Genomic DNA, 27,555 nt, shown 5'->3' with positions numbered 1-27,555 from the left:
CAATTGGCAGGCTGAGGCAGGAGAATCACTTGAACCTGGGAGGTGGAGGTTGCAGTGAGCCGAGATCACACCACTGCACTCCAGCTGGCGACAGAGCAAGACTCAGTCTCAAAAAAAAAAAGAAAAGTACTTTTTTGATTATAGACTGTTACAACATTAGAACATTGGTTGGTTAATTTACCTACGCCTTAAAAAAACTTTATATATTTTAATGTAAGAAGTTCTTTCTTTAATTTTGGAGAAAAATGTGAGATTATTGAACATTCTACCTTATGTGAAAAGAAAAGGAATGAAGAGCCAGAATTTGGTGGAGGGGCCTAAATAAGTATCTTTCAGGGTTACAATGGTATAATAGGAACTATTGGAATATTTATTGGCTTGCTTCAGAAAATACTAACACCTTGCCCTAAGCATATAGTTTCTAAAATGAAACATGTTTCTAATTTCCCACTGTTTTCTTATTTTAAGCATAGGGACACTAATCACTACATTATGGCTAAGGACAACTAGCAAAGACCATTTGATTTATTAAACAAATAGCTACCTTTGACAATTAAAATTAAATCTAAACTTTATATATTTAGATATTTTTAAATTTAATTTAGAATTTAATTCAGAAATTATTATAATATTATTACTTCGTGGGAAGCCAAATAATTTCTATATATAGATTTTTATATAATGTCTGCATTTTCAGTAGATAGCCTTTACTCTACATCAGTGTGAAACCACTTTTAAGACTATGTCTTCATGTATAAGTAGAAGGATTTAATTATCCCTAATTTTTATTTCCCCACTAAGGCGTTTACTGCAACAGAACCTGGGATGGATGGCTCTGCTGGAACGATGTTGCAGCAGGAACTGAATCAATGCAGCTCTGCCCTGATTACTTTCAGGACTTTGATCCATCAGGTAAAAGCAGAAGTGTATCTACATATCTCCTTGACATCTATTTAATAAACCCTAGGTTAATTAAATTCCTGTTTTCCCTTTTTTTCTAATTTTAAAGAAAAAGTTACAAAGATCTGTGACCAAGATGGAAACTGGTTTAGACATCCAGCAAGCAACAGAACATGGACAAATTATACCCAGTGTAATGTTAACACCCACGAGAAAGTGAAGGTATGTCATAATTCTGAATTGAAATTTAACTTACAGTATCTATTTAAACAGCTCGTTTGTCCAATACTGTATTGAAGAAAATAAAGTCATTAATTATTCCATTCCCTTATAAAGCCTTTTCATAATATAATTTGAGAATAATAAAGAAGAAATATATCCGTGGAAAAAATTATTATTGATTTTGTCATTACACTGAAAAAGCAATCCTTTTAGGTAATAGTGTAATTTACAAGTCAATGTTTCAGTATTGGGGTTTCAAATTTTCCAAAGAAAACATACGTTAAAAGTGTAAGAAAAGGAAAATCTTTCATTTGCAGTGGAACTTCCAGAATGACCTCTGAAACTGTGCTCAAGTAAACAGGATAAGTGCAGCAGGGTTTAAAGAGTCCTGTCTCTCCCTCAGCAGAAGGATCTCATTCTGACTGGCTCTTAGGTCACTCACACTAACTATCGCATCCTTAAACACTACACATTGGAGTCAAGGTTAATTACAGTTTGGCACTATAATATAGCTTCGATAGAAAACACTTGCATGTATTTGCATGTGTTTGTAATAGAGGCAGTTTATCAAAGTGATTACAACTGTGAGTCCTAAAACCTGATTTCTTATTTCTACTTCTTACCAGCTGTTTGACCTTGAAAAAGCCATTTTACATCCCTCTGCTTCAGGCCCCTCATATATGAAATGAGGGTAAGAATAGATTCCATCCTCATTATTTTCATAAGGATTGATTTAACACAAGGGAAACACTTAAAATATTAGCATATAGTAAGCTCTTGATAACTACCAGCTATCATTATGTTTATAAATAACATATTCCCAGCTTATTCAGGTAAGAATTGGAAGAGAATTATACAAATACACAATAAAGTGGTAGGTTACAAATAAATGGAGCAGACAAATAAAAATAAAAAAGTGAAAACCATGAGAAAGAACACATTTGTACAGATCATAGAATCTTCTAAGTTAACAAATTGAGATTTGTCTCTGAGCTTCAAATTTGTCAAAGGAAAAAGAAACTCAGTTTGAAAAGAAACCTTTATCTGGCATTTACATCTGAACAAAACAAATCATCACGTAGCATTTGTTTGAAGGTGCACAAAATATAAAATACTAGTTTCATATAGTATATAATCTAGATCAATAAAAGTTGTGCCTCATAGATTTAATATTTGACTTCTAATTTTTAAAAAAATTATTTAAAAAATAAAAAGGCATACAACTTATAAATTTTGATAATTTCACTGGATAGATATTCTTCATTCCAGACACGTTCAAGTATTTATTGGTTTGCAAACTCATCATTGTAAGGCTATCAGATCACATATTTCTAAAAATATAGTTTATTCAACTGAATTTGAACTTCTGCATGTGTAGGATTATAGATACTTATAGTATTGATATGAACCAAACTTTTTTGTTTATACAAATTACAGACTGCACTAAATTTGTTTTACCTGACCATAATTGGACACGGATTGTCTATTGCATCACTGCTTATCTCGCTTGGCATATTCTTTTATTTCAAGTAAGTAAATTTAAAATATTTTAAGAAAATTACTAGATGTCTTGGGTGAATGCCCCATCATGTGCATATTTACGTCATGTCTGACAAAATATACAAATATAGATTATTTATAATGTTTAAAATAAGTTGAATGTTTAAAATAAGTTGAAATAAGTTGATCTTAGCTTTGTAAAATATGTAGAGGAGATTGATGAAATATCTTAACCTGAATTTTACAAAATTAGTAGGCGTATAAAAGTGAAGACATATAATAAGAACGGAGTCCAAACTAATATATAAACCTAACTGTATTTGCTTTGGGAACTGTTAAATAGTATAGGCCTTCTTAATTGTGTGTTTAGCTTTTGGACAATTTTAATAACAGAATAAGTGTCCATTTTAGAAATTGGAATTTTGTGCAAATAATAGCAAAGGCATTTAACATATATCATCAAAAATATAATCTAAATACACTTTGTTTAGGGTTTTTCCTGGTTTGGAGGGTCATCATTAAAAAGGTTTAATTGTACTTTCAATTTTACTTGTAATTCACTCCGTTTTGAGGAGGAAGAGTCAGCTCCAATTTTTTGAACAAAGCAATAAACAACCAATTTTAAATTTATAGAAAGTTAAATTCTAAGTCATGCATGCATTATTTTATGCCTTCACATGATTTTCATAATTTTGATCATCAGCAATAATCATATAATTCAGCGTGACAAGAGTAAGTAGCTATGTTTCATTGTCTCTTCATCAGCATTGTAGTCATCTTCTGTTCCTTCTGCTCCTGTGGCTGCCACCGCCACTGCTGCTCCTTCTCTTTCTTCTTTCTTCTTCTCCTTCTCCTTCTTCTTGTTCTTCTTTTTCCTCTTCCTCCTCCTCCTCTTCTTCTTATTCCTCTTCCTACTCCTTCTTCCTCCAACTTCCTTCTTCTACTAATTTTAAACAAAGAAGATATATATATACCTATAATTTTAATATCCTATTAAGCAATTTCTTACATTTTTCTAGTTTTATTTCATGTTGTTTCTACAGTTTTAATTATAGTATTTAAAATATTTTAACTATTTTAATAACAGCATTATATAATTAGCACTTTATATGTTACTAAACAGTTTTTAAACAACCATTTGAGCAGCTAAATAATTTTTCATTTAGTAGGTGTACAAAAGTTGTTATTATAAATTCTCTATTTTTGACCATTAACATTGCTTTCATTTTTTTTTCAATTAAAAAACACTGCAATGGACATTTTCGACTATAACTTTTCCCATAGTTTGTACTATTTTCTCAGGCTACATTCCCAGAGTCTTGGGATTTCTTGGTCAAAGGGTATATATCTTTTTATGGCTCTTGAAACACATCATCTCAAAAATATTTCAAAATGAACATGTTCAAAACAAATTCATATTATCTACCTCCTCCTAACCCAAGCTGGTTTTCTTCCAGAGTGACCCATCTTTACAAATGACACTACCAGAAATCCAATCACATTGGCCAGAAATTTAAGAGTAATCCGTGATACATTTCTCTCATTTTTCTTCTCTGTCACTCTTTCCTTATAACCTGTGAACTTAACCTTTTGAAACCCTTCTAATCTATTCCATTTGCTGATCACTACTGCCATCACCAGCAGTCTTGTTCTGTCTAGCCTTGGTAAATTCACTTTCTCTCTTGATTTAATTCTAAACAAGGCAGCCAGAATAATAGTTTCAAATATTTAGATCAAATATTGATCCGATTTTGCCATTCTTTGCTTTAAAATTTTTAGATTTTCCATTGTAATTAATATAAAATCAAAATCATTAACTTGCCCTGCCTGTTCTCTTTGCCTCCTCCCTAGTCTAATTAAATGTATTTATCTTTTAGATTTAAATTTTAGCATCACTTCCTCAGTGAAATCTTCCCGAATTATTTACTGTAATATTTCCAGAATTGCAATTAACGATAGTAGACATAGGGTAAAATTTTAATTAACATTTGGAAGACCACTAATTCTGCAAATTAAAAACTAATACAGCTGAGAGTCTTCAGATTAAATGGTCTCTTTTTATTTTGCATGTCGTAAGTTGAAATATCCAAGCACATTAAATTTTTGAAGAAGATAAAGTTACAAAGTATAACAATTACATTTGCCTGTCAAAACCAGTGGCTACAGGGAGGACAATGGTTTCTAGAATTCTAAGTCATACAGTCCCAAACAAGTTAGTATTTAGTAAAGATAAGAGAAGTCCTGCATCAATTTCCTAAAGTCAAATGCAAAATTATGTTCCTTCATGTGAAAGAGTCTAAGATTTAATGGAAAATGCTTACTGTGAACTAATTAGATAAGAGTAGGGCTGCCAAGTGAAAACAATGCTGCAAGCCAAATGATACCAACAAATGTACAGTATTCAATTTTAAATCTCTAATCAGACCACTTATTCTCCTAGTTCACTATATGAGAGCAAAGCAAGATATCATAAAAATTAGCTTATCAAGTGAAGAAATTGAAGAAAATATCAACTGATCAGGGCATCAAGGTACCATACCAAGAGTGTTAAGCCAGAAAAAGACAAAATATATAAGGCAAAATGTATGATTTCAAGAATCCAAATTACTATAATTGAGAATACAGTTGGTATAATAAACAGAGAAAAAAATAGCTCAATTAAAAAAATTTAAAAAACAAATATAACTAAACAAAATGTAATGAACCTTGCGTTTGCCTTCCTGTCACTCAGGAAAGTTGAAGTAGATGGCTTTCCTATACTGGGTTCATAGCTGGACCTGAGGATCTTTAATGCTCTTTCCAAGCCCAAGAATCTACGAATGAAACAGTACTTTAGTAAAGAGGATTAGAATGAAAGAGTTATCTTTTTAATCAAAATATATAATCTCCATATCAGGGAAGTTGGTATCTGTTAAAGTATTTGGCAAGCTTAAAGCAGTCTACACACATAAACTGTATTTCTTATTGATAAAGAATTGGAATAAAATCATGTTTGATATTTTTATATCTGTATTCATGTATGTTTTATTCAAGAACAAATACTATTCAACTGATATTCACAAGTAATTTTAAATTTTAATTGAAGGGTTAAAATTTAAAACGAGAGAATGTTTATTTCATCTATGGAGAAGTGCTTTTTTAAAAATGGTATTGTGTATATATTTATGAAATTATTAACTTTAAAGATGCAACCTGTAGGCACATTCCTCATCTCAAAAGAGAGGCCAGAAATTTGGTTCTCCCAAATACTGTCCTCATATTTTACATATAAACAGGCCAATTTTTTAGAAAAATAATATTTTTTAAAATAAAGATTACTGTGTGCAATAAATGCATGCATTTGTTATTTGCTTAAATGCCCATGCTTTTAAACAAGATGTATAACATGCTACATAGGCAACACTTTGTGGCAAATGAGTGTCTTGCCAATATAAGAAATTTGACCTCTACATAAAAGAAAAAATATGTTTTTCAAATAATTACCTTACTTCTACTTGAAGTTTTCACTGAAAGTACAATTAACTGTTTCTTCTATATAGTGAACTGAAAGGAAAAAAAAGAATTCTTCAGTGGTGAGTTAGTATAAGAGGTATGCACTTGAATTCAGGCATAACTTAATTTTAATGGATAGTATAATACAATGATTAAGACATGGGATGTATTCCAAACTTGTCATCACTACTTGCTAATAGTATGGACTTAGCCTGATTTTGCTTTAAATAAGCCCCAGGGATGCGTGTGTGTGTGTGTGTGTGTGTGTGTGTGTGTTTATAGTGGGTCATGATGTTATTTAAAATACTGGGCAAAGTAGACTCATATCGTACCTAGCATTTAGGAGCCCCTCAATAAGTAGTAAGAGTTACTAATTTTTTCATTAGACTATATCAATCATATAGGCACTCAGAATACATTTATGTAGTCATCTGAAATACGTAATAGTAATACAAAGTAAAATAAACAAAACAAAACAAAAAAATGAGTGCTATTCTGGAGCTACAAAGACCTGGGGAACACTGAGAAAGGAAAGAATCATTCTAACTTATATAATCTGAAGATTCCTGAGGTGATACTCTAATTGAAGCAAACACTTCAATGATGGGTAAAACTTCAACAGATAGAAATTATAAGCCATGAGCAGTGAAGAGATTGTCTAGTCTCACACCTAATTTTAATTATTTTCTAATTAATTAACATTTTCAAGATTTCTCCTGATCTGTGTTCTAGTTCACTTCATTATTTTAATTGACTCTACAAATTTTTAAAAATGAAGAATTTGAAAAGAAAGAAGCAAAACTGCAAATTTTCCTTTATTATTATCATTCTCAGGCCTTAGGTAAAACATGAGAAACCGTCTTCAAGTAAAACTCATGTATAGCATTTTAAATACTTTCTGTACATCTAGATGTCATTACAGGAGAGTGTGTTCTTTCTTTCTTTCTTGTTTTAGAGATAGGCTCTCACTGTGTCACCCAGGCTGGAGTGCAGTGGCACGATCATAGCTCACTACAGCTTCAAACACCTGGGCTCAAGCAATCCTCCCCCACCCGGCCTCCCAAGTAGCAAGGACTACAGGCACACACCACCACACCCAGATAATTTTTAAGATATTTTTTTCTTTAGAGATGGGGTTTAATTATATTGCCCGGGCTGGTCTCAAACTCCTGACCTCAAGTGATCCTCCTGCCTCAGCCTCCCAAACTGTCGGGATTACAAGCATGAGCCACTGTGCCCAGCCTGAGAGTGTTCTTCAGACAGGCAGTATTAGTCTCAAATTCCACTTTGTCACTTACTTGCTGTGTAGTGTGGAACATGTTCTTTCATTTTTCTAATCCTCAGTTATACATATTTAAAATGCATATCATATTAGTATCTACATCATAGATTTGCTATAAAGGCTGAGATAATGGCAGTGTTATCAGTGAGATGCAGTGTTAAGCAGAGTGTCTGATTCAAAAAATGTTATCTATGATTGGCATTGTTCTCACTTCTTATTAGTCCATTACAAGGTTTGAATATAAATATTTAGCCCTGGTAGGTATGTTATACCATTCAGATCTTTAAAAACAAAATTAAATAATACAAGTTCTAGTTTTAAATGGACCATGTTTATCAAGAAAATATTCATGTAGAAAAATAAGTAAACATTGAATGAACTTTTTTATAAACAAAATTAATAATATAATTATGTTAGAAAAACTATGGTTAAGTAAATCAGTCAAAAGTAATGAGATTTTTTTATGACCAGAAGATACCATGTAGCTTACTCCATTTTTGAATCAATATTAAGGAATTTTTAGTCTTTGAATTTAGATACTTCTAACATTTATTCCATAGAATGATCTACCAGATATGCCACTAGAATTAACGAAAATAATTTTATAAAGCTAGCTTTGTGAGAGCAGGAGTCTCCTCTGCTTTGTTTCTTTACACATCTCGGGGCTTAGCATAGGATCTTGAACATAGTAGGCACTCAATAAATTTTTAAGAAATGAAGACATGAACTGGCTTTGAAGCTTACATAGAGGACAGACTTGCCCATGTCTTAATTGTGACCTTCAACATGTCCCTTAAGATTGTCTGGCCTTATTTGTCTCCATCAACAAAGAAAGGCATTAGACTAAGACTCTAAAATTCAAATCAGTAGAAGCATCTGTGTAAAACAAGATGAAAGACTGCAGCTAGATCCAAGGAAGAGTAGGGCCCCCTCAGAAAATATTGAATTTGAATGGTTCATGAATCATGTTCTTGTGGAGTCAGGGCCAATAGAAATTATTAGCTGTCATCCAACTAACCTGAAAACAATTCCTAGAGGAGCTGATGTTTCACATAAAATCATTCATTGTGTATAAAAATAACTATTAGCAGATCCTTTCTGTTTCTTAACCCAGTTCCTTATACTGTAGTTATTCTTGCTTACTCGGTATGGGAAACTTTTTTCCTCTTCTTTGGTAATTGAGGGTCACTGACCCACCCTAATAAAAACTAAGAACCATACAAAAAGTTGATTTAGGGTACTGTTTGTTATTTTTTATTTAGAGAGAGAAATGTCTACCACTCATCCATTCTTTAAATTAGAAACAGAGAACACAAAACAGTATTCACCAGATATACTTCAGTTTTATATTAGAGCCAATTAAAGGAACAAGTCAGAGCAAGAGATAAAAAGAAAGGGAACAGAAAGGGAGGCGAAAAGAGAAAGAGACGTAACTTTAGGGCTTGCCAAGCCCTGAGAGGCAATGACTCTTACTCGTAATGATTCTTGGAAAAACAAAGTGGAACCCTTTAGATAAAAAAATAAACAAATAAACTTTACTGGAATTAGTTACAAATTATATTTTAATTACCATTTAAAATCAGAGAGCAGAGCAAATCTCACTCTTACAACCTAGACAAAAGGCTTCATCTTTTTCCACAGAAAAGAGAGCATATGACATCTATCCAACTTTTATAGAAAAAAAAAAAAGAAAATGTTGTTTGTTTGTTTTTTTAAAGAACATCTTTGCTAACATTCAGATACTGACCCCAAACAATTTAAAAGCCAAGTTGCATATTTGGAACTATGTAGACAATGATATCTTTTGTAGGTACTTGCCATAGGTCCCAAATAAAATTCAGAAAAATAACCTCTATCCAATTGGTAGACCAAAGCATTCTCAATTTAACTTATTAAAATAACCTGTTAGTGCTTGTATTTCTGCTTCTCAGTACAAATGACCAAAATTCTCATTTTTTTCTTAGATCACATCTGAATATATTTAACCAATATTGTGAACTGTTATCTCATTTCCAGTTTCTTCATATTTTTCTTCAATTAGAACAAGTATAGTTTTTCTTTAAACTATAACTTTTCTCTGAAAATTGTGCACGATTAATCTTTTTTTTTTTTTTTTTGAGACGGAGTCTCGCTCTCACCCAGGCTGGAGTGCAGTGGCGCCATCTCGGCTCACTGCAAGCTCCGCCTCCTGGGTTCACGCCATTCTCCTGCCTCAGCCTCCTGAGTAGCTGGGACTACAGGCGCCCGCCACCACGCCCGGCTAATTTTTTGTATTTTTTAGTAGAGACGGGGTTTCATCATGTTAGCCAGGATGCTCTCAATCTCCTGACCTCGTGATCCACCCGCCTCGGCCTCCCAAAGTGCTGGGATTACAGGCGTGAGCCACAGCGCCCGGCCAATCTTTTCTTTAAAAAAAAAAAAAAAAAAAAAAAAAAAAAATGGAGTCTTGCTCTGTCGCCCAGGCTGGAGTGCAGTGGCGTGATCTTGGCTCACTGGAACCTCCGCTTTCTGGGTTCAAGCGATTCTCCTGCCTCAGCCTCCCACATGATTAATCTTTAAACCATATTTAAACACAGCTAACTATTAATGAAATCCTACGTTGAAACTTATAGAGTTTGCTCTACTAATTACTCTGATGTTGTACCTGTTTTGACAAATTGGAACTTTTACTTTTCATTTATTTTAAACCGGGTAATACTGCACTGTCAGAGGTTTGACAAGGACTGAGTTCAAAAGTAGTCATCTAGTGTTCCCTGAACAGCATACCTGTCACTGCCTACCCAGCGTCACCCTTGCTCTCTTAACTCACGGTACGTTCATTTATTCATTGTAAATTTGTTATACACTATGGTCCTGAGATATAGCCTATTCTGTGGTCTGTATCCCAGGCTTCCTTCAGCTTTACATTAGATATTACTTACTTAACTTTTTTTTTTTTAGACGGAGTCTCACTCTGTCACCCAGGCTGGAATGCAGTGGCACGATCTTGGCTCACTGCAAGCTCCCGCCCGGGTTCACACCATTCTCCTGCCTCAGCCTCCTGAGTAGCTGGGACTATGCAGGAGCCCGCCACCATGCCCGGCTAATTTTTTGTATTTTTAGTAGAGACGGGGTTTCACCGTGTTAGCCAGGATGGTCTTGATCTCCTGAATTCGTGATCTGCCCGCCTTGGCCTCCCAAAATGCTGGGATTACAGGTGTGAGAACTATAGGTTTTCTTAAATGTTTTATTGGGTCCTAGTGAGTCTATCTCCGAATTAATGAATTTTAATCAATTAGTGTACATAAAAATCCACCCCTCTCCAACTGAATGTTGTGAGAGGTGAAAACATTCTTATGCCATAAAGTGAGATGGTGCCAAAATGTTTCCAATATGTCCATTTTAGTTGTATAATAATATAATTGCATTTCTACATAAAGTATATGGTTTGAATGCAGACAGAGTAGTGCAAGAAGTAATGGACTGCTTTAACATTAACCTGTCTGCTATAAGGTCATTGCTATTACTGGCTTATGGAGAAGAGTCCCAGGTATGGAAATATAAAGTAAATACAGTAACTGAATTAGATAATTTGGACTTAAGATATAAAAAATATAAAGCTATAAATCCACATTAAATATCGCATATCTTTATTCCTATGGATATATTTGATAAATATGCAACTTCTGAATCGTGAATTTCATCTTTTCTGTTTGGGCTAATTAAATGTGCTGTTTAATTTAAGCATACCTAAATTTTCATGGCAATAGAATGACAATAAATTTTGAAAATTATATCATTATTTGAATAGATTAAAACTTTGTTATTTGAAATAGAAAATAGAAATAAATAACATTTTTTCTCCCAAAAGTCATAATATATTTTACAATCGGGTTTTCCATTATTATAGACAGTTTATTTTTCTAGATCATACCCACAGACATATATGAGAAGAAAGTCAAAGCACACTCTCAAAACTGTAGCATATTTTTAGCATTTAGGAAAAAGAAAAAACAGAATGACTAGATATTATGCTGCTAATCTTTGCTGATGAAACGTTAAGATGTCAAAAACCAAGAAGGTCTTACATGAAAGAGATGGGAATAATTTAAAAACAAAAAAGTAAACAATTTTTCATTAATTGTTAAAAAAGCTATATAACACAGAAGAGTATGAACTTCAGAATCAAACAGCCATTCAGTAAATTATGTTCTTTGAATTTAATTTACTCATTCTGTAGAATGGAAAAAAAGCCATGGTGGACTTTTACCTTGTACTCTGTCACATGGCCTGTTCTTGCCCCTCAGAAACTTTAAGCTCTGGGCTTTGACAAACAGGGATGTCTTCCCTGTTTGGAATACTCTCCTCTATACTCTCTTGTTTCAACTGTATGTTAAGTATTCTTCTCACCCTGGCCACATTCTTTTTGTATGCCTTAGTCCTGTTTTAATTTCTAAAAAGCACATACCACTATCTGGGATTACATTGTTTAATTTGTGTGCCTATTTACCCTCCACTATAGTATGAGTCACATAAGGTCAGGGTTTTGCTTTGTATTATTCACAACTGTTTCCCCAGTTCTAGTAACAGTGGCCAAAATATTACTATCCAATAGTAAGTGACTAGATGGATAATAAAGCAGTCAGAAGCCTTATTGCTTCCTTGAGAACTTCAAAATTCAAACTCAATAGATCACTTTTAATAAGAGTGTAACCTTGAAGAAACTTACCTCCATTTTATTAAAAGACAATAATACTTCAAGGAGTTGTTAAATATGATAACGACTTTAAAGTGCTTATCTCTGTGCTGGGGATAGTCTAAGGATTTCAAAAATCGTGGCTGCTATTATTATAAATTTTGCCTCTAAAAAGGTTTTTGTTTGGTTGGTTGGTTTTGGAGCCCAAGAATCACAGGGATTCAGAAAGACTTTCTTCTCTTCGTTTCCTGCTCACTAGAAGACCAGGAAAAGCAGGCTTACCAAAGCAGTTCACAAACGGTAGAAAATCAGTTGTCCATACAAAATGAATATGGCTGTTCCTTATGCAGCCTGATATTCCTATATTTCATTAAATAAGCAGCCCAAGGGCATGGGAAGAGGGAGCATAATGGAGGAAGAGCAATCATTTCTCTTCTAGGACCTTCATTGAGCACCTTGGTTGAAATACTCACCCTCTTTCTAATCTGGCCTAATCTAATTTGGATCACCAGCAGCCGCCAAAAAAGAGCTATTGAAAGAGGTTATATCTACTTCTCATATGTAAACATGTGATTCCATCAACTTGGGAGTTCCATTGAATAGATAAAAGATAGTCATACTACTGATTCTTTTAATATGCTTGTTGTTTTCTGCCTATGGTTTGTGGCAGTGTTCAGATTGACAGGGCTTTCCTTTTGGATACATTGCTAATGTTTTTTGGGGGAAAAGATCTGAGAATTTGGAAATTAAATTAGATAAGCTAGAATAAGAAAGCAATACTTTGTAGACTGTGCTATTCTTATATTGCTTGTACTTTCTCCTTTCATGATTCATTTTGCTCGTAATTAGTATTGAGAAAAGTGGTTTGGAAGTTTTTAGCTCATGTCAAAAGCAAATGGAAAACAGAAGTAAGGTTATTGTCCATACTAGTGGCAGAACTTTGAAGATGAAGTACTACAATATTTGGGATCTGCATGATAGAGAACCTGGCAATTTGGCAACAACTATAGAAAGAATGAAATTTCTTGGGAAGATAATTTAGGTTGCTTTATGTATTGCCCTTTATCATATGGAAATTCTGTCTAATGATAATTCTTGTTTGGTAAGAAAAAAATGACTATTTTTCTGTTTGACTGAGTTACTTAAAACATACTTATTTTAATGTAGAGGAAGTTTGACGTTACTGAGGTAAACCTGGATGCTATTTTATTATTTGTACCTAAAAACCATTAGAGCATTTGATTAAAATCAACCATATGATAATTATGTTAAAAAACAACAGCTAACTTAACATGGAGTGTTTATCATGGGTTAGATGTTATGCTAAGATTTTAAGTGATTTATCTCCTCTAACTTTTAAGCCAATCCTATGAAGTACAATTGTTAGCCCTAAATTACAGATCAGGAAATTAAAGATTCAAGATCTTAAATAATTTACCCAAAGTCATACCGTCAATAGATGGCAGAGTTCAGATTCACTGTCTGAACTACACATAGTGACTTGACGCTACTTACTTCTAAAATTGTTCCAAAAGTGAATTGAAAGACACGGTTTCGTTACATATAAAGCATAATGATTTTGTTGACACAATAACATCAACTGCCTCTGTAACTCTGCTTGCCAAAATTGCATGTTGAAATAGCATTTTAAAATAATTATATGTAAAAAATATGAAATAGAAACAATCTGGACCCACAAATCACATTTTCTGTTCTGTGGTTATGTGGGGATAGAAAGGGATATTATAATATTTAAAGAAAGCGAAGGATTTTTGTAAACATTCTCTAAGACTCTAAGATAATTGCTTTTACTATTTTGAATAAAATAAGAATATTTAAGAATTTAAAGTAGGTAAAATTGGTTGCAGGTTAATATTTGAAAAAATATACAAATATTTTAGGGCTTCATTTGAACAAACCATGTGTTTACCAATTACATGTTTTTGGTTTTCACTTACAAGTTGATTTTATTTGTACCAATCTACTTACATGTGTTAATGAATATGTTTAGAAGAAAACAATATGCATCATCAGAAAAATCGGTGCCATTTTTACACTAGATATTGATCCATTCAGAAAAATCGGTGCCATTTTTACACTAGATATTGATAGAAACCATATGTTACTTAGCATCTGTCTGCATTTGTTTAAGTTGCACAGTGCCTGGAGGTAGAAATGGAAGAAACTAAATAGTATTTTAGGCAGTAGGACATATTTACACAACACAAAATGAAATGACGTGGCAATGGTCCAGTTTACTAAAATTTGGGCAGCTAAACTGGATATCAGAGTTTCCAAAGCAGAAGTCTTTGGTTTGAGTTATATAGGGTGGATTATCTAGTTTGACCACATTATTTCAATAATTGCATAAAGCACTCTAAATAAACTTTAATGTCTTTGTAATGAAATTATTTAATGCATCTTCTTAAGAACTTGTTTTGTCTTGGTATTAAACATTCAGTAAATTTCAAGGGAATTTCATTCTATTATTTCAAAACTTTGCCCATAATGATATTGTTTGGGTCTTAAAAAGGGAAATACGGTATATCCTTTTATCCCATAATAAGAGAATAAGATGTCGTGTGTGTGTGTGTGTGTGGGTGTGTGTGGTTATACTCACAATAATGACATTTTTGGAAGAGAATATATACCAGCAGCTCATTTTTAAGTACTTACCTTTCAAGACAAATTGAGGTGGGAGCAGGGTAAAAAAAAATGGAATTCTGAGAGGAACAGAAATACAGACCATCATAGAGGACACTGAACTTTATACAAAGAGGATTAAACTTTAACTGTATACAAGAGGATTAAATTTTTTTATCAACCAACTACAGTTAGCATTTTATTTTACTCCCTTCCAATCTTTTCACATGTGAATATTATTAATATAAACAGTTAAAATATAAATGTATTATGTTCCTAGCTCCTATCTTTCAGCTCTTCTATCACATTATTTATTTTATTTCACTTTTTAATTCACATGAAATAATTGTGCATATTTATGAGGTACATAGTGATGTTTAGAAATCTATAATATATAGTGATTAGATCAGCATAATTAGCATATCCATCTTCCCAAATATTTATAATTTCTTTGTATTGGGAAAATTCAATATTCTTCTTCTAGCTATCTTTAATTTTTTTCTAATTTTTACTATCATGCAATATGCCCACATAATCCTTCTAGCTATTTAAAACTACATATTATTAACTATAGTCATCCTACAGTGATATAGAACACTAGACTTTATTCCTCTTATCTAGCTGTAATTTTGTATTCTTTAACAAATCTCTGCCTATCTCCACCTTCCTCTTACCCTTTCCAGCCTCTAGTTCTACTTTTTTTCTTCTATGCAATCAACTTATTTTAAGCTTCCACAAATGAGTAAGAGCATGCAGCCTTTCTTTCTGTTCATGGCTTATTTCATTTAATGTAATGTCCTCCAGTTGCACCCGTAATGCGGTGAATGAGAGAAGTTCATTTTTTTAAGGCAGAATAGTTCTATTTTTGAAAGTCTTCTTTCATGTTTGCTTTCCTTTATTTCAACTTACTTCTTACAAATATATCTTACTTGCTGTTTAAGCAAACCTTCTCAATCTTTTCGTCAGTTTTAAAACTATGAAATTTTGTTGTTTATAGATATGTTTTAGCCAATGGACTTAGATATATGTGTGCTCAGCAGAAAATGACAAAATCACCCAGTTAAGAAAAATGCTTTACTTTTTTTCCCTTGATGGTAGCTGAGTTACTTATATTGTATTACTAAAAACATGTATATTTGCATGGATAAGCAGTTTCTCTCTAAACAATACTTTTCACTCAGTAGACATGGGGTAAGCTCAAAGCAGGCATTTTGAAATGAGACCATATGAACAAATGTTACATGTCTATAACTTTCATCATGAAACACTGATGAATGACAGAAATAAACCACACATAATATAACTGATTTGAAAAGAACATTATTTACTAGACTTTTTCTGATATTCATTAACTCTCTTCATGCTCAATGAACAGAAAGTAATTATGTCACTGCTGTGGCATTTTATCAAAAATAGAATTGTCTTTCTCTCAGTGTTGAATTTCCCTAAGTAATAGCAGGAATCATGCCACTCCTTTGTTCAAAAGTTTCAAAGATTCTTTTTTTCTATAGAATATAATCAATAATCTGTAGATAAGGCCTGATTACTACCTGCATCACTACTGCTATACACTACAAAGGCAGGCCAAAGTAAACCACTCTTTAATATGAAAATACTAGCTGGTTCCAGTTGTTTCTATTTTGATGGATTCCAGCTGGATTTCACATATTTGTTGGCATACGAATGTCTTACACACACTCAGCAATCATTCCAAGAGCCATCTTGCCCATGAATCCTTTCATAGAAGTCTTGTAGAAGGCATATATTGACAATTTATAATATTGATTTGGATCAAATATTCCTCCAGGCTCTTTAATTACTAGAGCTATATATAGAATCACAGACCTGTAGCTGGAAGAAAGGCAATTTCAGAGGCAATATACTCTAAACTGCATTTTTAAATATAGAAAACCTTGGCATCCCATCCTAACTCTAATATCCTGGGCACACAGTCTATTTAAGATAAAGACATTTAGTGATAAAATTAGGTAAAGATCTCCTTAAAGTTTCCAAAATAGAAGCCTTTGGCTTGAATTATATATGGTGGATTATATAGGTTGACCATATTAATAGCATTTTTTTTTTAAAAAACACACACACACATCATGAAATTTTTTGCCTCTGTAGTGAAATAATTCCTCAGGTCTTCCTTCATATGAGTTCACACTTGACATTAAGTATTCAGGTTCAAGTGGATCCCATGCTATTATTTTAAAACTTTATCCATAATAAGCCTTTGAGTAAATGCATTATAAAGGAGGTAGTGCTTGAACATGGGCAGGCAGTCATATATGCACAATCTTCTTAGAGTGGAGGTGGATTCAATCTAAGAGTGACATCAGTTATCATTAGTGGCACTTTTTCTTGAAATCTACTTCTATGTGAACTCCACACAGTGAACTCTCTTTTGTTTTATACAAGAGGAACTCTAGTAAAAGGTGGTACTATTTTTACCTTATATATGGCTGCACCAATTAGAAAAATTCAGTAAAGCTGTGCAAATCTCATTGGTTGCTAAGTTTACATTTTTATCAATTCATCTATTCTGAATACCTTTTTTTCCCAGATCGGTCTGTGTAATCACCACCATCACAACAAAACACACAGTTATATTTAAACAGAACAATATATATGGTGTAATGAAAAAAGTTATCCACATGAGAATCTGACAGCAAATACAAAGTGTTCAAATTAATTAGCTGCATAAGTTTTGATCAATTATCTAACTTTACTGAATCCCAATGTTTGCAAAATGAATTAAACTATTAATTATGTTCAGAAATTAATAGAGAAAGTCATGTAGAGGACTTGTACAGGCAAATTTTCTATCCCTATGTATATCTACCTCTACTGGAGCAACTCATTTGTCTCTAGGTTTTAAGCACTTACAGGTTTTCCCTAATTAAGATTTTTGTAATGAGTGGATCTTAGGGAGAAAAAATAATTGTTTCAAAAGTGGAGCAGCTGCTATGAATTGGGAATGTATCTTATTTGAATAGTGATTAATAAAAAAAATTTCATGATGTCAACACACTTGTTTTTCTTGCTTTTTAGGAGCCTAAGTTGCCAAAGGATTACCTTACACAAAAATCTGTTCTTCTCATTTGTTTGTAACTCTGTTGTAACAATCATTCACCTCACTGCAGTGGCCAACAACCAGGCGTTAGTAGCCACAAATCCTGTAAGTAAACCAAGATTGCGCCCTTGGTTCAAGGGCCTAATGGGAAAGGGGGAACATGGCTGATATATGCATAATGTGTATAATTAAGCACACATATATGTATATTTTCAAGTCTTTATATCTTGGGGAATACTGAGAAATATTTACCTTTCTACATTGGAATATAGCTACATATACTCTACAGAGTATTCCCCCAGAGTATTCTCAGTATTCCCCAAGATATAAAGGGTGAACATAAAAAAGTGTAATAATTTCTTTGCTTCAATTATTTATACATGTACACATATCTTCACTTCATTTTATAGCTGTAGAGTCCTCTCGCTATGGCACATAATAGTTTATCACTACATAATATTTATTCAATCCAAATGAAAAACTCAAAGCAATGAACTCTGTGTAATTCGAAAAAATAGTACATGCACGTGGAAAATTTAAATAATTATATTTTTTGTATCAGGCTGACTTTAAAAAGTCAATAAAACCAGGAAAAGAATGAATTGTACATATCTTACATAAGATTAAACTTCATAGCATAACGTTTTAAAAAGAACTACAGTGTTCAGTCTCAATAAACATTTATAAATTGTTGCCCTACAGGCCATATTTTTAAAACATAGTTTAAAATTTACTTATGTAAATGTAAATATTTTGTGTAAGCTATATGCATATGTAAAATATGTTTAAATTACAATATCTGCATACATAAACATACATTCAAATTTTAAAAATTATCTGCTTTTATAATGTTTATGGGATATTTATTGTATTTTGTGTGTGTGTGTGTGTGTCTATATAAAGTGTTTTTTAAAAGAAAAAATTATCTAGTGACTGAAATCAGGAAGGGAAAGAATTTTTACCAAGTGGGTCAATAAACAGTCTCATGTGTGTTTTATATGTGTTTTTAGAGTAATTTTCAAAATTCTAAAAGTCCCTGCATTGTTTGCACATGTGCATCCGGATTGCTTAATCTTGTATATGTTCCACTCTAAAGTCACTGGATTAGAAAACACACTGGGGTATAATTAGCAACATAAAAATCTGGCTAATGTCCTGCCATTTTAGAGTGAATTTCTGTAAGACAAGGAGATTCAGAGTTTTGTCTTGAAGCTGCAGAGCATGAGATTCTAAATCTCATATTTGTATGCAAAGTTGTGTTTAATAAACACATTATAAATTGTCATATATTTTTGTTTTGTCTGTATTACTAATGCCCTGCATAGAAATATTTTTCTGCAGTATGCTCTTAATTCTTTTTTATTGTAATGGTTTATCGATTAACTTTTTTAATGAAATCAAGAATTAGAAGCCCAATTAAATATAAATATTTAAAAACTCTTTAGATAAAAACTTGAAGCTGAAATTTATGATTTCTCTCCATATAGTAGACTATCTCATTTTCACCTTTGAGTGAACTGTAATATAATACTGTGTTTTACATAAAGGTACATTATTTAAAATTTAATGTTACGTATTCTGCAGATACATTTAATGAATAAATAGGTTTTACAAATATCCTTAGTTAGGAGGCATTGTATATAATGAAAACAAAATTGGAATGTTCAGGTTGTAGATCTGATTGATGTATAAATATTAGCAAATCATTTAACTTCTCTGGTACTAAGTTTTATCTATAAAATATATGCCTAATGATAATGTACACCTCATAGGACTACCGTAAGAATTAAATAAAACAATATATGTAAAAGTATTTTAGGCTGACTCCTATGCAGATGCCATTATTACTATTCTGTGATAACCCAATATTAACAATCCAGTGCATTTTCTTTTCAATTTTATTTTTGGTTAAAAAAACTATTTCAAAAATAATGATAATTACCACTAAACTTTTATTGATTTTCAGACTAGAAACTGGAGCCAATAGGAGTAGCAGGTCATGTATTTTTGGGAAAGCTTTAATTGTATTCTCCTGTTTAAGGGAGTCAACTGTCACTCTTACTCTTTTGTGTTTTCTTTACTGTAATTTGAGTGTCTCTCTTCCTGCCTCTTTAAAAGTAGAGAAGCAAAAATGGAGACCTCAGGAAAAATGGAAGGGAAACCATAATTTTGTCCTCCTCTTACTTACACAAAGCCCTCAAACCCCATATTTGGATAGGATAACCTATGGATGTATTAGATTATTATTTAATAATCATTTGCATGAGGAGCATGTAATATGCAAAACTTTTCAAGTATTTGGGCACTTCTAATGAATTGGTTTTAAAATTACTATTATTTCCAACAGAATGCAACAGTCAAGGGATTCATGATGATGTAAATAAGGGTAAAGTTATTTATGTGTGACACTTTTATACTTATAATTACATAATAACAAAAACACATTCAGAAAATACACATTCACTAAATAAAGTAGATTTAGAAGTTACACTTTTTTTCTGGAAGATATACCATTATAAATCTTTGGAGTCTGTGGCTAAAAACTAAAGGCACCATTACATGAATATGAAGACTGGCATTCCACAAATCCTAATCATTAATGTATGGGATTTTGTGTGTAGGGGAGAAGGTTCCATGTTTCCTGAGCTAAACTAGAGTATTGTTTTACATGTGAATTCATAAACAAGTAAATATTGGGTTTTTTTTTTCCTCACAGGTTAGTTGCAAAGTGTCCCAGTTCATTCATCTTTACCTGATGGGCTGTAATTACTTTTGGATGCTCTGTGAAGGCATTTACCTACACACACTTATTGTGGTGGCCGTGTTTGCAGAGAAGCAACATTTAATGTGGTATTATTTTCTTGGCTGGGGTAAGTGTCATTATACATACTTGTTGATTCAATTGATTAAAAAAGCTTTTGGAGGATGCCAGTTTCCTTTGTAATACGAATATACCAATGAGTAATCATTTTTAAAGAATATCAGGTGATTAACTTTTGCCTATTATTGTAAATTGCAACATTTTAAGCAAAGTATCACTGACTCATCCATTGTTTTCAGTAGTCACAAGTCAATATATAATAGTGTCTTTTTTTCTATTGGCTATGCCAATGAATAGGGTATCTTGGCTGAATATGTAGTGACTAAAACAATAGAAGTAGAATCATAAATTAAAGATTTAGTCTTTGTACAATTCTGAATATTCATTTTTGCCACGTGTAAAATGAGAGCATTGAGTTTAAACATCTTTGAAGTTCCATTCTAAAAATATTTGTTTAAAATATTGTCATTTTATGGTAAGAGTAGAGGGATTAGTAATTGAATAAAGGCATGCAAAGGATTTATTTTTTTTCTACACAATCTCCTGATGTGGTATTATTCACAAAGCAAACAGTGACATACTTCTGACATATTAAAAATAACTAGAATAATACAAAATATGAAGTGCAGAAATGAATTTAACAGGACTAGTTTCCAGAAACAAAACTGAAGTTGTACTTATCTATTATCATCTATCTATCCTATCATCTATCTATATCTATATCTATCTATCTCTATCATCTATCTAAACTATCATCTATATCTAGAAAGAAATACATATACAGAGATGTATATATATACACACACACACACAATTGTAGTGTATTCTGATTAACTTTATAAAGCATTGCTTAATTACATATTTGGAAGAGCTGATTTAGAATGTTCAAAGCCTGCCAAATTTTTGGTACATAAATTAATCACTTTTTTTCTTCTTCTCTTCTTCAAATAATGGCTTACTAGTAGTAGTCTCTCTCATAGTGGAAGTTCTTGTGATTCTCAACTTTTTTCCACATCTGATAATGTACCAAATATTGGCCAATTCCATCTCACAGAAAGTACAATATGCTGAATTTCTTCTAATCCTTGTGGCTTAGGAAACACGTCTTAAGAGTTAAGCTCTAAAGTCCACTGATTCAAAATGACTTATGAATTATAGTAGAAGAAGATATACACACAAACACAAAAATGTAAATACCTAATACTTTCTAATGTGTATTGTTGACTATACAAATAATGTTTATTCAACAAATATATAGTGGCTAGTTTTTTTGCTCCTAGAGTATCTTTGAATTTTTGTATTTAATTACATATTTTCGAAATACCATCTGTAGAAAAAATTCCTATTTATTTTCTTTTTCTTTGGTATTACAGGATTTCCACTGATTCCTGCTTGTATACATGCCATTGCTAGAAGCTTATATTACAATGACAAGTAAGAAAATCTCTTTTTATTATTTCTACTGGAACAATGTAAAATAAAAATTTTCAACATAATGTTTTTATGTTTTCTCTAGTTGCTGGATCAGTTCTGATACCCATCTCCTCTACATTATCCATGGCCCAATTTGTGCTGCTTTACTGGTATGTAAAAATTCTCCTTTCCTTATCATTGCTCACATTTCAACTTTATTTCTGAATCATCTGGCCTATGGTATCCTTCAGGGTTCCAGTGGACACAGATGGACATGCATGTTCACAGTGCTTAAATGAATAGCGTTTAGTGAAGGTATCCTATCTGATGTATGGGCAGGAAAGGCAAAGGAACTAATTAGTAAGGGATGGTGAGCCATTAGGGACCAACAGTGGAATGCTGTTATCACAGCTAGACCTGAAGAGAGAAGTGTTAGTGCAGTGAAATGAGCATTGGGAGGAGTCACCCAGTAAGAGATCTGATCTTGAGTAGAGAAAAACAACCACTGCCAAAACCACAGCCTGGCAGAATAGAAGCAGCAGAAACAAAGACTCGAATTTATCTTTATTCCCATACTGTTATCTTTTGGCTTTTCCAATTAGCCAGATGCAGCAAATGTCTCAGGGCAAGGAAGTCTGGGTGAAGCTGTTCACAGACATCATCCTCCTGTGGCACAGAGAGGAATAGAGAATGAATCTAGCAGGAGGATGGGAGGTGACAAACAAGAAAAAACAAAATACCTATGCAAATTTTACATTATAATTATTATCAGTTAATGTGAGTGCATTAATTAGACATTTTAGTGTGATTGCAGGAAAACAGAAGTCACATTCAATGCTTTTATTACACTATTATTATTTTTATTATTTTAATTGAAAAAAGGTCTTGCTCTGTTGCCCAGACTAGAGTGCAGTGGAATGATCACAGCTCACTGCAGCCCCCAACTCCTGAGTTTAAGGGATCCTCCCACCTCAGGCTCTTGAGAAGCTAAGAATATAGGTATACACTACTATGCTTGGATAATTTTTTAAAAAATTTTTTATAGGGAGAGGATCTCACTATGCTGCCCAGGCTGGTCTTGAATTCTTGGGCTCCGGTGATCCTTCTGCTGTGGCCTCCACAACTGCTGGGATTACAAGTGTATTACATTCTTTGAATGAGAAAGTAAATTAATACAAACTAGCAATCTAGCATGCTTTGTCTCAGAGAGTATTAGAGATCATAATGCAATTACAGTCCTTAGGAGTGGTATTTTAGTTACAGCTGCTATTCATTTTTGTTGTTGTTGTTGTTATACTTTAAGTTCTGGGATACATGTGCAGAATGTGCAGGTTTGTTACATAGATATGCACGTGCCATGGTGGTTTGCTGCACCCATCAACCTGTCATCTAGGTTTTAAGCCCTGCATGCATTACGTATTTCTCCCAATGCTATCCTTCCCCTCACCCCCACCCTCTGACAGGCCCCAGTGTATGATGTTCCCCTCCCTATGTCCATATTTTCTCATTGTTCAACTCCCACTTATGAATGAGAACATGCAATGATTGGTTTTCTGTTCCTGTGTTAGTTTGCTGAGAATGATCGTTTCTAGCTTCATCCATGTCCCTGCATAGGACGTGAATTCATTCTTTTTATGGCTGCATAGTATTCCATGGTGTATATATGCCACATTTTCTTTATCCAGTCTATCATTGATGGGCATTTGGTTTGGTTTCAAGTCTTTGCTATTGTGAATAGTGCTGCAAGAAAACATACGTGTACATGTGTCTTTATAGCAGAATGATTTATAATCCTTTGGGTATATACCCAGTAAGGGGATTGCTGGGTCAAGTGGTATTTCTGGTTCTAGATACTTGAGGAATCACCATACTGTCTTCCACAATGGTTGAACTAATTTACACTCCCACCAACACTGTAAAAGTGTTCCTATTTCTCCACATTCTCTCCAGCATCTGTTGTTTCCTGACATTTTAATGATCACCATTCTAACTGGTGTGAGATGGTATCTCATTGTGGTTTTGATTTGCATTTCTCTAATGACCAGTGATGATTAGCTTTTTTTCATAAGTTTGTTGGCTGCATAAATGTCTTCTTTTGAGAAGTGCCTGTTCATATCGTTTGCCCACTTTTTGATGGGGTTGTTTGTTTATTTCTTGTAAATTTGTTTAAGTTCTTTGTAGATTCTGGATATTAGCCCTTTGTCAGATGGATAGATTGCAAAAAATTTCTCCCATTCTGTAGGTAGCCTGTTCACTCTGGTGATTGTTTTGCTGTGCAGAAGTTCTTTAGTTTAATTAGATCCCATTTGTCAATTTTGGCATTTGTTGCCATTGCTTTTAGTGTTTTAGTCATGAAGTCTTTGCCCATGCCTATGTCCTGAATGGTATTGCCTCGCGTTTCTTCTAGGGTTTTTATGGTTTTAGGTCTTACTTTTAAGTCTTTCATGCATCTTGAGTTAATTTTTGTATAAGGTATAAAGAAGGGGTCCAGTTTCAGTTTTCTACATACGGCTAGCCAGTTTTCCCAACACCATTTATTTAATAGGGAATCCTTTCCCCATTGCTGGTTTTTGTCAGGTTTGTGAAAGATCAGATGGTTGTAGAAGTGTGGTGTTACTTCTAAGGCCTCTGTTCTGTTGAATTGGTCTATATATCTGTTTTGGTACCAGTACCATGCTGTTTTGGCTACTGTAGCCTTGTAGTATGGTTTGAAGTCAGGTAGCATGATGCCTCCAGCTTTGTTCTTTTTGTTTAGGATTGCTTAGTCTTGCCTATACAGGCTCTTTTTTTGGTTCCATATGAAACGTAAAGTAGTTTTTCCTAATTCTGTGAAGAAAGTCAATAGTAGCTTGATGGGGATAGCATTGAATCTATAAATTACTTTGGGTAGTATGGCCATTTTCATGATATTGATTCTTCTATGCATGAGCATGGAATGTTTTTTCATTTGTTTGTGTCCTCTCCTATTTCCTTGAGCAGTGGTTTGTCGTTCTCCTTGAAGAGGTCCTTCACTTCCCTTGCAAGTTGTATTCCTAGGTATTTTATTCTCTTTGTAGCATTTGTGAATGAAAGTTGACTCATGATTTAGCTCTCTGTTTATCTATTATTGTTGTATAGGAATGCTTGTGATTTTTGCACATTGATTTTGTATCCTGAGACTTTGCTAAAGTTGCTTATCAGCTTAAGGAGTTTTTTGGCTGAGTTGATGGGGTTTTCTAAATATACAGTTATGTCATCTGCAAACAGAGACAATTTGACTTCCTCTCCTCCTATTCAAATACCCTTTATTTACAGCTGCGATTAAGTTATTTATATATGTGTTCGTGTATGTATGTGATATTTTTCATGTAAAATTCAAAGCTTCCTCATTCTTATTTTCAGACTCTTTTTAAATACAGATATTCTATTATTTAACTATATTTGCTAGCTGCAGTTTAGTATATGGTTGTGTTGGATCACTGTTCAAACCATTCTCAAAATGTATCATTGTTAAGCCATTCTTATAGAATTTATTATGACTTTCATAACATTTTTTGATATACCTTAATATAGATTGTAGTGAAAATTTCAAAGGCAAAGGCACTTGCCTCCCTTCCTTCTCCGATATTCTAAGGGCGTGAGTGACATACTGTGTTTAAGTTGTACCCTGAGACTGCCTGGTTTTGCATTGTGTGCACAAAAGAGTCAGCACTGAATCCTGGCTCTACCACAGCTGCCTGTGTATCATCTCAGAGCAAGTTTTCTGTTTTATTTTGTTTTTAATCTCTCTGTGTCTTTGTTTTCTCACCTGTAATGATGGAATAATAAGAATATATACCTCACAGGGTATTATAAGGATTAAATGAGATACTTTCTGTTAAGTGATTTGGCACAGTTAGTGCATAGAATATTATAAATTCTTGAAAAAATGCCTTCAAAGTTTCCTCACTTGTAGTTTCTGGATGATACCATGCTTCTACTCTGAGGAGAGCTCGAAGAAACTATAATATAACATTTGGGCTACCCAGGAGATTCCAGAACAAATGCAAGACAATATTTTATTACAAAAGATCTGGCTGCACAGAGGGGTACATCATTCAGACTTCTAAATCAGTAAGGTTCAGGAAGTGAAAGCACCTAGCAAATGCAAAGTGTAACATCATCTACACAATCCTTGGAAACATCTGTTCATGTAAACTTTGAGGAAGAAGAGTAAGGATGAAATACAGGAATATAGCCCATCAAGCTGGTCAGTAGGAAAAGAAGTGAAAATCCACATTATTTGCCTAAAACTTTCCCATCTTGTTGGCCTAAAACAAGATTAGGAACCTATTTTTCTATCCGGATAAATCATTCTGTCCTTGTTTAAGCTCCAGAGCTCCTCCTTGGTCCTGGCCAATTCCAAGCTCCTCAGAAGAGCCCTAGTAATTGTTCTCATGGTTATCATGTGTTTTTGCACAACTTTTATAAATAAGATATTTTAATCACAAGTCATTCCACTCAGACTTCCTCCATCCCATTTCCACGTGAGCAGGGTGATACTGGAGTGACTACAGCATTTTTGAGATCCTGTTGAGGGGAAGTTGAGAGATGACACATTTAATTTGGGTTCAGTGACAGATATTTAGGTGACTTCAGTGCATAGTTAAGTGATTGTTTGGGAATGACTTCCAGAAACTGTCCTACTGCCACTGTATAGATTTACCCCAGTTCCCGTCATGACCCAAGCGTGGTATTGTGATATGAAAATAGCCTGACGTGCCTACTAGCTACGTAAACTTTATGAGTATGCCAGTTAAAGGTTTCTTCTTTTCTACTGAACTAGTTTGGCTCGAGGGTGGGTGAAATTCAGACATAGTTCTTCTAAAATTTAAAATTCTTCTTTTATTTTTGCTTAAAGTAAATGGAAATATTTACAGAAAATAAATTAAGATGAGGGGATTATAATTCTCAAAACAATGTTTTGTGGAAAAACAGCATGGAAAATAGCATCCAATTCATTCTAAGACAATTATTTATAAAATAGCTAATAGAATAATTAACGCTATTGTCAACTCTAGTTTCTAGTTTCACATTTTAAATCAGACTTGCCATTTGGAGAAGCACTTTGCATTTAAAAATTTTCATATAATTGGGATCATCTAAATTGCAGTGTTTCTACTGCGTTTTTATAATTTATGATTTAAAGTATTAAGATTATAAAATATTCGATATTAAGCAGATAAAAGAGCATTATTATCTTTTTTTAAAGAGCAATGGGTGTTTAGGAAGGGAATATATTAGGATGAGTGGAATAACAGCTGACATGTTGATTTGTCACGTTTCATTTTCACACCTGTTGAAATGGCTTATTCTGCTTTTGTCTTTATCGTATTTCTGTGTCTACAAACATTGCTTTTCATAGATGTGTTTCCGTTAGGATTATAGTGAGCTGTATATTTTTGAAGCATATGTTCCATTAAATTTTCTAAAAATAGTGGTAGAATATTTTTGTGCCCAGTTATTTTTATGATACAATTTAGCAAATGCATGCTCTTTGTTAATTCTTTTCT

The 27,555-nt window shown here is 33.1% G+C and overlaps 1 protein-coding gene and 1 long non-coding RNA gene across 6 annotated transcripts in view; one reads left to right on the top strand and one right to left on the bottom strand.

Moving 5' to 3' along the window:
• Window positions 1-27,555, top strand: part of CALCRL (calcitonin receptor like receptor) — a 111,427-nt gene that overhangs the window by 73,606 nt on the left and 10,266 nt on the right. For all 3 annotated transcript variants that reach the window (XM_054548582.1, XM_054548581.1, NM_001131732.1), the window contains 7 exon segments: window positions 802-912; window positions 1,010-1,122; window positions 2,560-2,651; window positions 17,769-17,895; window positions 20,507-20,660; window positions 21,985-22,045; window positions 22,128-22,194. In XM_054548582.1, the coding sequence (XP_054404557.1) occupies window positions 802-912; window positions 1,010-1,122; window positions 2,560-2,651; window positions 17,769-17,895; window positions 20,507-20,660; window positions 21,985-22,045; window positions 22,128-22,194 (725 nt within the window).
• The window catches only part of LOC129058067 (uncharacterized), a 195,069-nt gene continuing 170,159 nt past the window's right edge, over window positions 2,646-27,555 (bottom strand). For all 3 annotated transcript variants that reach the window (XR_010136063.1, XR_010136062.1, XR_008522898.1), the window contains 3 exons: window positions 6,106-6,165; window positions 5,328-5,435; window positions 2,646-3,565 (listed from right to left, as the gene is read on the bottom strand). This is a non-coding gene — a long non-coding RNA (uncharacterized LOC129058067). The remainder of the gene's footprint in view (window positions 3,566-5,327; window positions 5,436-6,105; window positions 6,166-27,555) is intronic.

This window comes from Pongo abelii, chromosome 11 (genome assembly GCF_028885655.2).
Source record: "Pongo abelii isolate AG06213 chromosome 11, NHGRI_mPonAbe1-v2.0_pri, whole genome shotgun sequence".
NCBI lineage: Eukaryota > Metazoa > Chordata > Mammalia > Primates > Hominidae > Pongo > Pongo abelii.
The sequence above is the reverse complement of the archived record's forward strand: the minus strand, read 5'-3'. Positions and strand labels throughout refer to the sequence as shown.